We start from the raw sequence: 17,540 nt of genomic DNA, 5'->3' as shown, positions 1-17,540 counted from the left end.
GTGAACTGTGTGACACACTGGAGCTTCCTCGGCGACATGGTTTTTGTTTGTTTTCTTTTAGGGGGAGGTTGGAAGGGTGGAGGGCAGATATGAAGGAATGGGGAGATGAATGGGACTGGGGTTCATGATGTGAAATTCATCAAGAATCAATAAAAAGAGTTAATGAGTTTTGTGTGCACGTGTGGGTGCGTGGCGTCTGCATGGAGGCCAGCGGACGACGGAGCTGGTTCTCTCCTCCCGCCCTGCTGACTCCGGCTTCTCTTGGGTCTGCTGTGAGCCGCACACTCCACTGCTGTCCTGTGGCTGCTCCCTTGTCTTCCCATCCCTGGTGGACTGCTGGGACTACAGACCCACACCACCATGTCCAGCTCCTGCTGTGTGTCTGGGGCTCACCTTAGGCCGGCAGGCTTGTGTAGCAGGCACTTAAAGCTGCGGCACCTTCACCCTGGACTCGTTCCTCACCTTTTATGGCCTTGCCATTTTTGAGGAGTTGGTCTTTTATGGAACGTCTCTGATTTTGGCTGATGTTTTCTTATGATTAGCTTTTACGGCTCTAAGAACCAAACAACCTATTGGGGCGGGGCTGGGGGGGGGGCTCCAGATGTATCTTGTCTCTCTGCTCCAACACAGCTTGAACTCTGAGCAAAGTTGTCTACAGAAAACCCCTCCCTTCTTTAATTCCTGGAAGCCAGCCTTGGTCTCTCGAGGTGTCCGGCCTTTCTGTCTTGACCCCTGGGGTCCTTTACATAGGTGACCCCCCTCTCTGCGTCGTTTTTGTGTTGTCACCCCCCTTTTTGGTATCCCTGCCTCTCTGGCTTTTCTTTACTTTGGTGGATTTATCCCAGGGCCCCTGTGTCCATTTGCATGCTAGATAGATGTCACTACAGGGGCTCCCTTAGAATAAGCTCCTCAGACCTTAATGAGCATTTAAATCCTCTGGGCTCCTTGCACATGGCAGTGCCTGATTGAATGAGGTTTCCGTGGTTTGAGTAGTTGTGTGTCTGAAACACGGCCAGGGCCAGTCGTAGCTGTTGGCCACCAGACCACCTTGGGAACTGACGGTCTGCATGCATCTAAGGCAGCTCACGCTCAGCCACCGTGGCTGCCTAAGGGAGTCTCTCCTCCTGGGCTCCCTGCTCTTGTCCCACAGCAGGGGAGGTGGACTTCAGCACCCATGATTCTGATTGCGTTCCTCAGGGGCTTCCTGTTGCTTCCTGATCTCGCTTGGTCTCTCACCTTTGTGTTTCAGGTGCGTCTGTCTCAGGCACTGTCCACTTTTTTGGGTCTTGTTGTTGGTTTGGTTTGGTTTGGTTTGTTTGTTTGTTTGTTTGAGACAAGGTTTCTCATTGCCTTGGGGCTTTCCACGCTGGCTGGCCAGTGAGCCCAGGGATGGACCTGTGTCTCTCTACTTCCCCAGAGGTGGTAGGACAGTGCACCTGGCTTTTTATGTGGGCTCTAGTATTCAGCTCACCCGCCCTGCTGCCTGCTGAGCTACCCCTAACCCTGAGGCGGGGTTTAAGCTTGCTTTCCCCTTTTCAGACACACTGGCCTCTGTGGCTCTGTCCCTCAGGGGACTGTATGTCCAGTCCTGTCCCTATTCCACTGCAGGGACCTCCTTCATACCCCACACTCTCTGTGTCTGCAAACACTTTTTCTTTAAAAAAGGAGACAGGAATTTATTCCAGAGCCAGGGCTAGGGCTTGTCATCTCTTTGCAACACGGTAACTCAGAAGGTCGGCCGATTCAGAGGCAGGGCAGGCTCCTGCACTTTCTTACACTGGCATTCAGGAGAGAAAGCCTGTGGGCTGCTCTCACAGAACCCTGGCCTGGGGCGATCTTACCCATGTTCGTACCTCATTTGCACATAAGTGTGTGTGCTCAGACACATCTGCACACTCCGAGGTTCATTTAGTACTAAATGTGAAAAGCAAACACTTTAAAGGTTCGGAAGATTGCTTAGAAGCATCATTACACCTTTCAGTAGAGGTGACAACTTCTGAAACCTTTCTGTCTTTTAAAGCTTATTTATTTAATTAATTTGTTTATAGGCACGTGCTTGCCACAGTGTGTATGCAGAGGAGAGAGGACATGAAGTGTGTGTGTGGAAGACAGAGAACATACAGTGTGCCTGCAGAGGAGAGAGGACACACAGTGTGCCTGCAGAGGGCAGAGGACACACAGTGTGCCTGCAGAGGAGAGAGGACACACAGTGTGCCTGCAGAGGGCAGGGGACACACAGTGTGCCTGCAGAGGAGAGAGGACACACAGTGTGCCTGCAGAGGAGAGAGGACACACAGTGTGCCTGCAGAGGAGAGAGGACACACAGTGTGCCTGCAGAGGAGAGAGGACACACAGTGTGCCTGCAGAGGAGAGAGGACACACAGTGTGCCTGCAGAGGGCAGAGGACACACAGTGTGCCTGCAGAGGGCAGGGGACACACAGTGTGCCTGCAGAGGGCAGAGGACACACAGTGTGCCTCCAGAGGGCAGGGGACACACAGTGTGCCTGCAGAGGAGAGAGGACACACAGTGTGCCTGCAGAGGACAGAGGACACACAGTGTGCCTCCAGAGGGCAGGGGACACACAGTGTGCCTGCAGAGGACAGAGGACACACACAGTGTGCCTGCAGAGGAGAGAGGACACACAGTGTGCGTCCAGAGGGCAGGGGACACACAGTGTGCCTCCAGAGGGCAGGGGACACACAGTGTGCCTGCAGAGGGCAGAGGACACACAGTGTGCCTGCAGAGGACAGAAGACACACACAGTGTGCCTGCAGAGGACAGAGGACACACAGTGTGCCTCCAGAGGGCAGGGGACACACAGTGTGCCTGCAGAGGAGAGAGGACACACAGTGTGCCTGCAGAGGAGAGAGGACACACAGTGTGCGTCCAGAGGGCAAGGGACACACAGTGTGCCTGCAGAGGAGAGAGGACACACAGTGTGCGTCCAGAGGACAGGGGACACACAGTGTGCCTGCAGAGGAGAGAGGACACACAGTGTGCCTGCAGAGGACAGGGGACACACAGTGTGCGTATAGGAACAGAGGACAGTTCTTTTATCATTGTGGTCCAGGGCTAAGCAGGAAGTGCCTTTCCCTGTGGACCCGTCTCAGTGGCTCAGATGGTGCTATTTAAACACACACACACACACACACACACACACACACACACACACACACACACACACACACAATTGGATCAAATTTTGGATGTCCAAAGACATCCTAAAGAGGTAATAGTCATGACTGAGAAAGTACATCTGACTTAGGATGCTAGACTCTGAAATGTAGTAAGAACCTCTTTATATCAGGAAGACACTGATAGATAGTCCAGGTAGGACAGGTAGTAGAGGTCACACGACACAGGAAGGGACAGCATGACCAGCCAGTGGATGGGAAGTCTACCTGAGTCAGTGGGCAGGAAGCAGTATACATTAAAATTAAGATTTCACAGAGCCAGGCTGGTACAAATGTGGACACCAAGGGAGGTCCAGTATTAGAGGGATTAGCAACAGCCAGGTTTTCATGTAACACTAGTGGGAGTGAATTGGCTCATCGACTTTGAGATAATGGTTGTTTGCTTGACAAGTTTCCAGATTGACATGTCCCCAGACTCAGAATTCTATTTTTACACATATGTTCATATACACACAACACACACACACACATACACACACACACACACACTATGGGTAGAAAAAGTCACACCAGAAATGTTTATATTAGTTGCCAGTGATTTGACTATTTATCCACAGTAGAAAGATCAAATATATTGTATATGTGTCTTTCAGAATTCACCTTTATTGAAAATAATTAAGAATTATAGCTGCTAGCCAGGTGGTGGTGGCACACACCTGTAATCCCAGCACTTTAGGAGGCAGAGGCAGGCAGATTTCTGAGTTTGAGGCCAGCCTGGTCTACAGAGTGAGTTCCAGGACAGCCAGGGCTATACAGAGAAGCCCTGTCTCGAAAAAACCAAATCCAAAAAACAAACAAACAAACAAAAAAAAAAGGATTTACAACTGCTATCACTTCTTGGTGTATTGGCTAAGGTCAATTGACGGGCCAGGGCTACGTGCCAGAGAATCCTGAAAACAACATAGAATGAAGAACGTGAACCGTGACGGAATATGTGCCATCCAGTTCCGACCTGATAGGGTTTGAAACCGTGAGCTCTGTGGTAGACTGCTGATTTCAAGGACGGGAGAAACACAGGACTCAAAATAATTACTCTCGTGGCTAATGGTGAGGGACTGGGGAATGGGATGTCGAAGGTCAGGATCAAACATGGTCATGGGTAGACCCATGTAACATATACATGTGAGCACACGTATGTGTAAAATATGACTTATCTACCTGGTAGGACACGGAGGACAGAGGATGTTGGTACATTTGGGGCTGGGGAAAGAAGAAGGCACTGCTCTCTATGTCGGGGAAGGGATGCAGGCGTGGGAAGGCACTGAGCATCCCCTCAGGACTCTCAGGACTAGAAGGAGAAAAGCTGGGGATCGGTTTCTTCTGCCTGCCTTTGTGCTTCCGGTCTGAGGCGCCCGTGGGGCTCATCTCGTTTTGTAGGTTGGCTGTCCACAGTGAGTTGAGATGAGTCGTTGTGTTTTGAGAACTATACAATTTAGTAAAAACAAACAAATAAACAAAACCAAAACCAAAACAAAAAAACCCAAAGAAGTTCCATCTGGATTAAAGCATTTAGAGATGGGTGATGCTGGTCTTCCAGGCCAGCTTTGAGAGCAGATGAACTTCTCACCAGCACTCAGGCCTGCAGGTCAGCAGTGGGCTTCGTCTAAACAGGCAGGCGCCTTTGTGTAGCCCCCAGTAGCCAAACTTACCGGGTACCTTCAGCTCAGTTGTAACGGAATACAGCACAGTTCCACGTGCTTTCAACCATTTTGGTTAAAATGGACTGGTCTGGCAAAACGTTTTGTAGGTAAACCATTTTGTGAAGAGCCACGAAACTGCTTTTCTAGCCGGGACCCTGGCCACCCCCACACCATCCCCATCCTCAGGAGCTAGGGATATTTCCAGCAAGACAGCTTAAACCCTGTAAGCCTCGTTTGTGAAGGATGGGATTGACCAGGGTCTTACAGGGATGCCGTTGGCTGGAAGAGTTCATGATTCAACAATGTTCTGCCGTAGTTGGGAAAGGGTTCGGGATAGAATACAATGACTTGAAATGTGTTCAGGATACTCCCCTCATTTTACTTCATGTCTGAGGCATGAGCCACAGACAGACAGACAGACAGACAGTGGCTCTGAATTTTAATCACCGTGAACAAGCCTGGCATGTGCTGACGGCACATGGGCAGTTTCTGGGCTGGAATATGTCACATGGCCAGGTCCAGGTGAGCACCCAGTGAGGTGGTGTGGGGACAAAGTGCCTCCGCACTGGCCCAGGGGACGAGCTCTCAGACCGGGGAGTCAGGATACTGCAGTGTTTGCTTTGTCCACAAGGTCCCTGCGTCATTTGCACGCCCACGTCACTGCCTGAGAATCAGCAACTCTCCAGTCCCTTCCCCTCTCTGTCCTCAAAGAGAAAAAACCTTTCACTCTTGGGTGATCTAAAGCTTCATAGCTTGGAAACTGATCTCCAGGGCTTGAAATGAGAGTCCCTGGTGCCTTTTATGTGAGGAGAGCCTCACCTGGGCTTTCTAACCTCTTCCTGAATTAACTACAGAGGTAATTCCCTCTGGCCCTGCAGCTGCTGCCCCTTAGGAGCTGGTGGCTCTCCCGGGCTTGGCAGAGAGAAGAAAGCCTCCCAGGCTGCACCTTTCAGGCCTCAATGTGAAGGTTTTTTTGTGCCTGCGCTTTTTCAGTTGGGGACTTTGAGGTTTATTTTTAGTCTTTTGGGCCTTTGTCTTTCCTAGTCCCTGCCCTGCCCTCTTATTTACCTGTGAATTTGCGTCATATCTCTGGGGTCTTAAATCTGCCACTGAACCGTGTCCTTTGTGCTTTATCTCGTGGGTCCTCTGGTTCACACAGAGACGTGTTTCTCACTCATTTCTGAAGGGATCTTGTCTTCTGTTTGGCCCTTACGTTTTAAAATAAGTTATAGCAGAGTGTTTTTATTATTTAAAAGATCACCATGCATCTGTGGCTGAGTGTGTGCTTTCCTACCACATGTGCCCGAGCCTTTGGAGGTCTGAAGAGGAGTCAGATCCTCTGGAGCTAGAGTCGCAGACGGCTATGGGCCACCTTGTGGTTCTGAGACCAATCCCAGGTCCTCTGGAAGAGCAGCCAGTGCTCCTAACCTCTGAGCCATCTCGCCAGCCCTGTAGCAGAGTGTTAAATCAGACAAAGTTATTTATTCTTAGGCAAACTTTCAAACGTGTATCAACACAGTTGAACAATATTATGAATTCTTTTTTTTAAAGTCTTTAATTCTTCTTAAATTTTTTTTTATTTATTGAAAAGGGAAGTGAAGGGAAGTAAAAACACTTTATGATAAAATTAAAGATTTACATGGAAAATATTTCAGATAAACACGTTGAAATTGACAGTTTTCATGGAAAATTAAAGAGTAAAGTGGTAGACATGTAAAACATTGCTAAATTAATTGAAATATGGAATAGAAACATTTTATGATAGAATTGAAGATTTACGTGGAAATATTTCTAAAATTGTAGAAAAATGTAGAAAAATAAGTTAGAATTGAATGTATACTGGTGTTTTTGTTGTTGTTGTTGTCCTTATTTGTTTATTACTGATTTATTTTACCATTGAGAAGGATAGCTACTCTTTGGCCTGTGCTTGGTATGTGACAAGTTAAGATATATAGCATTTAGACAGGAAACTCTATAGCTCATCTTTAGTTGTAGCTTCTCTGTACGATTGTAGCAGGATAAGATGTGTGTGTTTTGTAGAAACTTACAGATTATACAACAGCATATTGCGAAGGTAGGCCGTCATTTGGCACTGTCTAGTTTCCAACTAGAATTTCTGCAAATTGTGACTATAGTGAGTGAATTTTTTAAAAATTTATTTATTTTTATTTTATGTGCATGCTTTTTTTGCATTATTTATGTATTTGGTATCTGCAGAGGCTGAAAGAGGGTGCTAGACCACCCAGAATCGGAGGTTCAGAAGGATTCGAGTTGCCACATGGGTGTGGGAGAACGGAACTCAGGCTGTCTGCAAGAGCGGCCAGTGCTCATAACCACCTGCAGCCTTAGTGAACGAGCTTTTTCCGAGTGAATGGTTCCGTCTGAAGTGACATGTTAGCATTCTGACTTTTTGCATGGCAGCTGACTCAACTTTGCTTCCCTTCCTAGATGAGCTCTCCGTGGATCAGCACAGCCAGCCTTTACGGCCCGCGGACCTCCTGCCAGAGACAAGCATCATGCACAGTGCTGCACAAGTGACCTTATCAGAGACTGTCCCCAGGTCCCAGCCAAGCACCTCTGTCCTCATCCTCTCCTCTCCGGCTGCTACTGCTTTTGATACAGGCTTTTTAAGCCAGAGACAACAGACTCAAAGTCCAGCAGAGCACAGCATCTTTGAGACAAATTACGGATCTGTGACGAGTAATGAGGTAGCCCTTGATGATGAGGAGATGGATAACTTTTTGCCAGACACTCACTGGACCTCTTCAAGGGGGGTCTCCCCAGTGCGGTATATCACACCGAGCCCACCAGAGCCACCCCAGGAAATGCCAGAGCCTGGCATGACCCCATTGCTACCTACCATTTCTTTGCAGGATGAAGTGCTGTCTGGATGTCAGAACACAACGCCACAGGCAACTGTATATGTGGGGTCATCCACGTATTTCGGTGCTTCTTGGTCAGCTTTTCTCACATCTGAGGGCATCATTCCAACTCCTAGTAGGGATTCGGTGCTTGGTCCTACAGAAATTCACAGCCAGTTTTCAAGCAAGGCTTTGCCAGAGACGATAGCTACTGTCACAGAGAGCGCAGAAAACCTCCTTTACAGCTCCTGGATTTCAGTGTCTCAGCCGTCAGGCGATGGCTTGACTCAGCAACCATCTGTTCCCCTGTGGGAGGTCTCACAGCCTCTAGTGGGCGTCCTGGCCACAAGCACAGACAGAAACCTTAACGAGACCACTGTTTGGAGTGATCATCCAGAGGAAGCCATCGCTCGAAGAGCACACCCCGGCATAACCATGTCACCCACAGGCCCTGCTTTTAGCAGTCCGCCTTCTGCTTTATTTTCAACCCCGCTTTCATCTGTGTCTTTTGCTACCCAATTACCTGGCGTTTCAGATAACTCCTTCCTCTCTAGTGAGGCCAGGGAAGCCTTAGAATCACAGTACAGCTCCACGGTCCCCAGTTTTATTGACCATTCTCATGTCCTGAGTCCTGAGGCTTCCCTGAGACCACACATGAGGTGTGTGTCTTGTGTTGTCTCATCATCTCAACAAGAACTGGCCAGGCACCTCACAGAGAAGGAAATGGGATCAGGGGACAGGCTTGAGACTTTGTCTACTGCCTCAGTAGAGGCAACTCATCTTTCTCCACTGAGCAGCGTGGGCACAGACCTCTCTGAACTTGAAGATCCTCAAGAATTTAATACGCTTTTCCCTTCCAGACCTGTGGTTTCCTTTTCTTCCAGACCTGTGGGGCTGTGGAAAGCCAGCATGGATGTGTCACCCGAGGTGGATGTGAGTGGCATTGCCACCACTCAGGTGAACCCCTCCCATGGTCACCTCTCCACACCAAGCTCTCTCGATTCGACTTTTGGCTTCTCTGTCACCAATGATCTAGTGATATCATCCAGTGTGATCCATCTGCTGTCCTCTGTCATTCCCAGCACCCATTTTGACTCATCTTTCTCCTTGACTGCAAATCAAAACACTCCATCCCTTCCAGCTGGAAACCCAAGCTTCCTCACCTCTCCCGGTCTGGTCCTCTCAGCACAGTCTGAAGTTTTCTCTGACGGAGCACCTACCAGCTCCCTGGAGCTCGCGTCTGGGAGTCTTTTGGATTTCACATCCAGCTTTTACTCAACTCCACCCCTGGACATCAGCCCTTCAGCTCCTTCACGGTCAGACGTGCTTGCTTTCCCATCTTTGATGTCAAGCGATCCATCAACCTTCTTTTCTCAAACTTTTTCCACTGTGGCTGAGACATTTTCACTGTCCGACTCTGTGAATTTGCAATCACCTCAGCTTTCTGTTCTTAATCCCACAAGTCTAGAGCCATCTCAGCCATGGTCAAGTACAGACCTTCTTTTGAACACAGCCACTGTTCCTCCTAGTCACCCCGAGGTGCCCCCACTTTCGAGCTCCCCCTCTGAGTCTTTCAAGTTCGCCGAAGCATCGAGAGTTTCCCTGAGAGAATCCGATGTTCATCTTACCTCAGCTTTCTCTGAAACTACCTCTGCCTTTGAGTTTTCACCCATTCCCCATGAATCCTCAGTCAGCACACCAGTGCCCTCCAGCTCCGAGCCCACCCTTGGCATCTCCACAGCTGGGACTCACCTCACATCACTGCCAGCCGTTTTCCATTTGACACCCATTTTAACCAAGTCATCTCCATTCTTGACTCTGACACCATCCGATGGCAGTGTGCCTGTGACAGACCATCACACACCAGTCTTAACCACACCCTCCAGTGTCATTCCAACTGTCACAGAATCGATCTCTGACCTGTACCTGTCAGCCTCCTCATCACTTGTTTCTGAAGTAAGCCCTTCACCTCCGCCCACAAAGCCAGTCCTGGGCTCATCACTGACACCCACAGATTTATCACCCAGTACGTCCCCAGAACCAAGTGCATCCCCGGAACCAAGCGTGCCCAGCACCAGCACTGCCCCTGCTGATACTGTGGACTCTGCTCTGAACAGCGAGCCTATGAGTCAGAACCCTCAGGGGAACAGTGTGCCCCCTCCCCAACCCTCCCTCGGTCCTGTTACCACCTCCACACTTGAAGCCACAGTTGGTACACCAGCACTGGCCACAGCCAAGCCGCCATATGTGTGTGATATTACAGTTCCCGATGTCTATTTGATCACAACTGGTAAGCCCCTGCTTGCAGCCACCTCTCTGAGGTAGAGGACTTCTCTGAGGTGTTTGTGTGCAGAATTACGAGACACCATTGTGGTTAAGAGAGTAGGTGTTGGCCTCACATAACCTGTGGGTAGTAGTCCTGTTCCTTTGCTGGCCTCACGCCAGCTATCAAATTACCTAGCCTCTTAATCTGCTTTTACAAGGGTTCAAAAAGGGCCAGAGTGATGCTAGCTCCATTGGGTTACTATAAAGATTAAATGTATAAAATACATAGCACCAAGAAGTGACCACACAAGGTTGCATATTAGGTAGTAATTACTATAAGGTAGTAGAGGCTTGATTTACATATTTATCTGTTTACTATAGGCCTCATATTTTTTTCCTTACAAAACAATCACAAAGCAGCTTCCAAACAGTTGCATCTACAGGTGCTTCAAAAAGTAATTGTAAGCTTTTCAGTTAGAAATCACGGTATTTATGATAGTTAATGATGTGGCCCATTTTATAATTTTTTTTCTGTAGACGATTAGAAGCTATTTCAGTAGTCTCTGACTATCAGGTGTCTCATCGTATAATTTTTAGTTGTACATGTGATAGACTTTTCATGACATCTGTTGTCCTGTATTTGAGTATGTTTAGCTGCCCTTTGCATCACAGAACGATTGTCGTGTGCCTGCCCTGCAGTAGTTTGGTACCTGGCGGAGCTGTGTTTCCACACTGTTCTGGACAGTCACCAGATAGCGTGGAGCCACATGTGTATTGGCCTCTTTCTTCTAGCAACCGTCTTCTAGGAAGAGAATCTAGATGAACATAGAGGGATTGATTGGTTGATTGATTGATTGATTGATTGATTAGATGGCTTTCCATAATAATGAAGCAGAGCTACTTCAGGGGTGTTGATCCATGATGGCTTTAGGGGGACACTTGGACTCCGACCTCCACTGAGGGGTGACAGGCATTGTTCAGAGGTCTCCATACCTCTCTTATCTTGGCTTTGGAGAACCTGTTGATACAAACCAATTTGTATGATACATGTTTCTGGGTGGTTCCTAGTTCCCAGGCTCATGCCCTCATATTATCAGTTTGCCGTTTCCCGTCTTCCTCAGGTTAACCACAGCAGTTGGTAGTGACGGTGGTCGTCAGTGGGGGTTGTCAGTAGCATTCAGCTCTCTGGCGGGGTTCCTTTAGCTTCACAGGGCCACTGGTAGTCTGCCCCTCCTGCCTCCATTGAGCTCTTCCGATTTTGGTGTTCTGTGACACCTCACCTTCCTTAAGTTTAGCTCCTCCTGCTTTTCCTCCTCCCTCCCTCAAGACCTTCCCAGTCACTTTGTTTTTCTGTCTTTCTGATCATCAGTCAGGGCATAGTCTGTCAAGCACAGCCTGACAAGCCATGCTGTGGTGGCTGCGGTTGGGGTCAGCAAAGGTAGCCAGACTGGACCATGAGTTTGCAATGACTCCATGGACCAAAGAAGTGACAAGAAGTGACGCTCCCAGCCCTTCACCACGCGCCACTCACTCCCTGGAGAAACAAGCAGACAGCTTAAGCACTTATTTTTTTTATAATGAATGGAGAATGAGGAATGATTCTGTCTTAAGTTTTAATAATTAAAACAGGATGATGAAACATTACTAGGGGGACTAGAGAGGTTTAGTAGTTAAAATAGCATGCTACTCTTGCAGAAGACTGGAGTTCAAGTCCAGCACCCACGTCAGGTGCCCCACGGCTGCTTGTGACTCTAGCTCCGGGGTCTGGCTGACTTTCTTTGTTCTCCACAATCACCTGCACATTTGTGTAATCTATAGACACACACATACATGGAATCTAAAAAAGAATAATAGCATCAGATGTGTTATAATTCTACATATGGACTGGAAGGGAAGGGAAAAGTACTGAAATAGATGGGGAGGTGTATTAATTACTGGGGACACATGTACTCACTGGCACAGGTTTATATTTTTAAATTTATTTTTAAAGATATTTTTAACTGTGTGTGTGTGTGTGTGTGTGTGTGTGTGTGTTAGTGTGTGAATACAGGTGTTTGTGGCGGTCAGGAGAGGGTGTTAGATCTTCTGTATTTGGAGGTTGTGATCTACCTGATGTGGGTGTTGGGAATTCAGCCTGGGTTGTCTGTTACCACAGAGTCAGCACTCTAGTCCCAGAACCGATTTTTAAATTCGGCTTTTAAATGAAATATGAATAGAAAGAACTAGACTTTGGGATGAGAAATATTTTATACCCTGTATAAAATGTTATTACTTGGACATGATGAAGAGTTCTTCCTCTCATCTGTAGTAGTTAGCCCTTCCAACAGCTGCTTTGAACACTCAGTGCAGCTGCCCTCTTTCTGTGGAGAAAGATATCACCAGTTCATCGAATAGCATCTCAAGGATTTTAAAAATATTACTTCTGAGAGCTTTTAAAGCCTCCTCCTTTGCCATTGGGTGCATAGCTGGGGACATTCTGTTATTCATTGAGAAGAAAGTGGGAACTGGAAGCTCCTGCCCCTGGGTGGGCCACAGTTGCTCCCTGGTCTCACCAACTGTCTCAGTGAAATGCCCAGTTTTTCCATTTTCTATAATACTTCCCAGCACTTAGATCTTTCCCCTCTGTCCTTAGTATGGGCCTTAGTTTTCAGAACGAGTTCTAGCATGCTTCATCTCAGCCGTGGCTTCCTGGAGTGGCACCTTCCTGCTTCATAATAGTGCTAAAATGCATCTGGTGGTTGGGTTTCGTTTGTAGTGCTGGCCAGACGAGCTGTGCAGGAGTACATCATTACATCCATTAAGGAAGTGCTGAGGATCCACTTCAACCGTGCGGTGGAGCTAAAGGTGAGATCCTGAGCCTGGGAGTCTGGTGTCTGGCCTGCTTTCTGGGTCTCATGGGGTGTGGTCAGAGCCCTGGGCTCTGCCTGGGGTTTCTCTCTCACTCTCCTGGTACACTAGTTTTCTTTGGCATCTCTACTCACCTGCCATTTTACCCTGTGTGGGGGGGTTGTGTGTTGTCCGTCAGACCAGAGGCAGCATAGTTTGGGGAAACCTTGACTGCTTTGCTGACCTTGACTCAGTTTAATAAGTGACTGGGGCTTATACTAGATTTCAGTGCAGATTCCGTGCCTTTCTGTGCATTGAGTACAAGTGAGATGGACTCCTACACTGTTTATGCTTTGCCCACTGCCTTACCCCCTTCCCAGATGAGCTCAGAAAGCTGTGCTCTAACCAGCCCTGCCCCCGTCTAGCCAGAGCCCGAGCCACACTGGCCAGGGGGCATGTTAAGTGAGCCTGGCATGAGCTAATAAGGCGTGGTAAGTGTAAACTGCATGCCAGATCTCAAAACTGCACCAGGTAAAGCAATATATCACTAATAAATTTTTGTACTGACTACACATTGGGATGATGTTTCCTGTATTAAGTGAAATGTATTTAAAATTAGCTTCCCCTGCTCCTCTACCTTTAATACGGCTACCATATACTTTGAAATTGTTTAAGTGGCTGTCATCCGGTTATTTTAAACAGCGAGTCTTAGTGAAACAACTGCTCCTTTATGTGTGGCTTAAACATGACAGAAATCTTCTCAATTTTCCATACTCACTATTCAACCCGTGTTACTCCCGGCCTTTCTGACTGCTCCTCCAGACCTGCACGGTTTCTGTAAAGCTTGGGATCACATAAAAGGAAAACATCAAATAAAATCTTGATTATCTTTGAAGCATTTATCCTTCCATTTAAGCTGCTGATTTTTTTTCTTCTATCCAGCACGGTTTTCTCTAAGGTTGGATTGTCTTTTTAAAATTTTTTATTTTTCTAGGTTTATGAACTGTTCACAGACTTCACATTTCTGGTAACATCTGGTCCTTTTGTCTACACGGCGATATCAGTCATTAACGCCCTCATCAATAGCAAACTTGTACGCGACCAAACTCCTTTAATCCTGTCTGTGAAACCGTCTTTCCTTGTGCCGGATCCCAGGTTTCAAGTTCAAACAGGTGAGGCAAATGAGTGTAGAAGTTTGGATTTCTGTGTTGAATTTTATACACAGACACACACACACACACACACACACACACACACACACACACACACACACGTGTATATAAATAAAACATTGGGGATGACGTGCCAGTGAGAGGGCTTGGCAGGTGAAGGTGCTTGCCCCAGGCCTGAGACTCAGGTCTGATCCCAGGAACCCTCATGGAGGAAAGGAGAGAACCTTTAGGTTGTCCTTATGTCTCTACAAGCATGTGCACACATGCTTGCACACTCACATACAGTCAATGTAAGAACTGAGGATTGTGCACACGTAGTACAGAGACGTGCAGGCGAAGTGAGTGAGTGTCGCTCTCTTCTTTTTCATTTATCTGTTGAGACAGTCTTGCTGTGGTCCTGGTCTGGACCAGAGCTTCTGGCTTTCAGCAAGCCATCTCACTCGGCCTCTGAAGAGCTAAGACTTCTTAAGCCATGGGCCACCTCCTGCAGCTGGGCCTGTTACCAACGACAATAACAACATCTTTACAATTATAGGAAAATGGTCAAGCATACACACAGGTACACAATATCATTTAATGAGCCCCATGTGCCATTATATGGTCTCAGCAGCCTTTTAGTTCCTTGTGTGTGTGTGTTCACACGTGTGCGTGTGCAGTATGTGCATATGCGTGTGGAGGCCAGAGTGCAGCTGTCGGGGTTATCCTCAGTGCTGTCCCCCTTGAGACAGGGAATCTCACTGGCCTGGGGCTCAGCAGCTAGGCTAGGCTGTCTGCCTGTCTCCACCACCCCAGCACTGTGATGACAAACAAGCACCCTTGTGGGTTCTGAACATGGATCCCAGGTCCTTATGCTTATAAGGCACAGCACCTTGTTGATCAAACCGTCTCCCTAGCCTGATAATCTTTAATTCTTAGATTATTTTTCTACCTTCTCTCCCATCCACGTCTCTTTATTTTATAATAAATCTTAAGGACCATATATTTTCACTCCTGTGCTTCAGTCTGTATCTCTACAAGAAAAGGATTATTAAAACTGATGCACATCTGTCCGTATCCTCACACTCCCTAAAATTAGCCATAATTGCTTATTTAAATTAAATATCTTATTTAACCTTTTACTATGGACATTTTCAATTATGAACAAAAGTTGGATACATAACATTAAGTTCACATGTTTATTAATAAGCTTTTTTTTATTAAAAAGTTAATCAAGATTTTTACCAGTTTTCAGAAAAATTGGTAAAACTTTTTTGAAGACACACGAATGTTTTAGTATAATGCAGGATGTCATCTCATTTTTACCCACAAGTAATAACTCTGTAATAAATATTCTATATTTGAAATGTGTATGAGTTGTAACTTCCGATGTGTAGTTTTTAGCTGGACTTGAACTCCTGGTCCTAAGTGGTTTTTATGGCTCTGCCTCCTAATTCGTTGAGCCAGCAGGCTTGCCAATCACCTTCATGTAGCGTGTGTTCATGTGGCTGGCTTCCTACATTCTATGACACAAAACTCTGAAATAATAGGACTCACCGGTGGCTCAGAAAGCAACCAGCATCATTAAACTGTAACCTGAAGAAGTAGTCAGGTGTCCCTGTCTCAGGAACGCGGCCGTGGAGCAAGCTTACAGGTCTGCTTTGTGGCCTTGGAAACACCTTGTTGGCTCCCACTCAGCAGCTTCTCCCCCAGAGATGCCCTCAGGATAAAGGAGCTTTGCACCCCTCTTCCCATCAGGGCTTTCTGTCTCCCTCAGACCTTTACAGTCGGTCATGCTGCCTTGTTATCAGGAGTGTTGTGGTACACCCATCATGACCCACTGGGGAGCCTTGTCCCGAAACAACTGTGGAAACCGACGTGTACCCTACAGTTGCTGCAGTCTGTAGTCTTTGCAGCCTAGGCCACTAAGACTCTTGGAGACCCAGCCTATGATGATTATAGGTGACATTGTGCAGACACTGTACCTGGAAAAAGAGCGTAATGTTTCCAGCTGGTACCACAGGACTCATGGCAGGAGAAAGCCATCCTGTGAAATTGATAGAAATACTAGAGAGATGGCTCAGTAGTCAGGAGTATACACTGCTCTTAGAACATGAATTTGATTCCCAGCACCTACACTGTGGGGCTCACATTTGCTGTACGGCAGCTCTGAGGAATCCAGCGCCCTCTTCTGGCTTCCTCGGGCACCTGCATTCCTTATGTGCACCCTCATAATTAAATATAAAGCAAATTTTTAAAAAACAATAGGCAATGAATCCAGTAGGCATACAAAAATTAATATAGGGACACTGGGGATGAAGAAACATAACACTGTGATACCTCAAAAGGAACACAGTAACGTTTAACGATAGACCCTAAAGAAAAAGGAAATTGATGGTTTATTTGGAAAAGAAGTTGAAGAAAAAAATTTTAAAGAAAAAATGTCCATACTGCCAAGTGATCTGTAGGTTCAATGCAATTCCTGTGACAATACTAGTGGCATTTTTTCGATAGGTATAAGGTGGGGGGGGGGCTGGCTTTTGAAACTTGTATGGAATCCAAAGCAAAGCAAAAACCCCAAAGAGAACAAATATAATAGCCCGAGTGAGAAAGAATGCTAGAGGCACTATAATACCCGATCTTAAAATATATTACAAAGGGATAGTAACCAAATGGTCATGACATTGCAGCATAGCAGACATGCAGACCAGAGCAGACCAGAAAGGGCAGAAACAGACTCACTGATTTTTGATGGAGCTAACAAAAACATATGGACGAAAACAGAGTCTCTTCAGTAAACCACAGAAAACTGTATGTCTTTATAGAGGAGGAAAAAACAGGACCCCTTTCAACATACTTTAAAAAAAGAGCCCTCAAAATAGAGACCAAAATGTAAGATCTTAACTTATAAAGCTTGTTGGAGCTACTGAAGAAGTGTTTTTTAGGATATCTGTTTGGGCAATATTTTTGTTTGTTTGTTTGTTTGTTTTTTGGATATGACCATGAAAGTGTATGACCCAAAGCAGAAACTGAGCAATGGGTCACATTAAGTTTTTTGTAAGACATCAGCAACTATGAACAGAGTGAGGAGACAGCCTACAGAATGAGAGAATATCTACAGGGCATTCATTCTCAGAATCTGCAGGGAACTCAGGCAACTAGGCAGCAAACCCCTTACGTTATCCAGGTTTAAAAGCAGGGTAGGTCGAGGAGATGGCTTTGTAAAGGGCTCATTGTGCAAGTCTGAAGACCTCAGTTTGCTCCTCTGTGTGAGCGCAGAAGCTGAGCGGGAGGCTCTATAGCCCCAGCACTGGGGACCTGATATCAGCAAGAGCATCTCTGGGGCTTGCGGAGCAGCCAGTCTCCTGGGTCACCAAGGTCCAGATTCAGTGAGATACTAGGTCTCAAAAATATGGTGTAAAACAATTGAAGAAGACTCCTGGTGTCGGATTCTGGTATCCATATGCATGTGTAGACCTCTCCCCTGTGCCCCTTCCCACACATTATGGACAAATGGCGAGAATAAACATTTTTCGAAGCAGTAAAGATATGAAGAAAATGCCCAGCACCACTAATCGGAGAAATGTACATCAATGTAATGAGA

At 46.9% G+C, this 17,540-nt stretch overlaps 1 protein-coding gene across 2 annotated transcripts in view; it reads left to right on the top strand.

The window, feature by feature from the left end:
- Positions 1–17,540, top strand: part of Kiaa1549 (KIAA1549 ortholog) — a 131,634-nt gene that overhangs the window by 53,425 nt on the left and 60,669 nt on the right. For both annotated transcript variants that reach the window (XM_052173457.1, XM_052173456.1), the window contains exons 2-4: positions 7,285–9,987; positions 12,718–12,806; positions 13,783–13,960. In XM_052173457.1, the coding sequence (XP_052029417.1) occupies positions 7,285–9,987; positions 12,718–12,806; positions 13,783–13,960 (2,970 nt within the window). The remainder of the gene's footprint in view (positions 1–7,284; positions 9,988–12,717; positions 12,807–13,782; positions 13,961–17,540) is intronic.

Source organism: Apodemus sylvaticus, chromosome 2 (genome assembly GCF_947179515.1).
Source record: "Apodemus sylvaticus chromosome 2, mApoSyl1.1, whole genome shotgun sequence".
Classification (NCBI taxonomy): domain Eukaryota; kingdom Metazoa; phylum Chordata; class Mammalia; order Rodentia; family Muridae; genus Apodemus; species Apodemus sylvaticus.
Note: the sequence above shows the minus strand (reverse complement) of the source record. Positions and strands in the feature narration are given on the sequence as shown.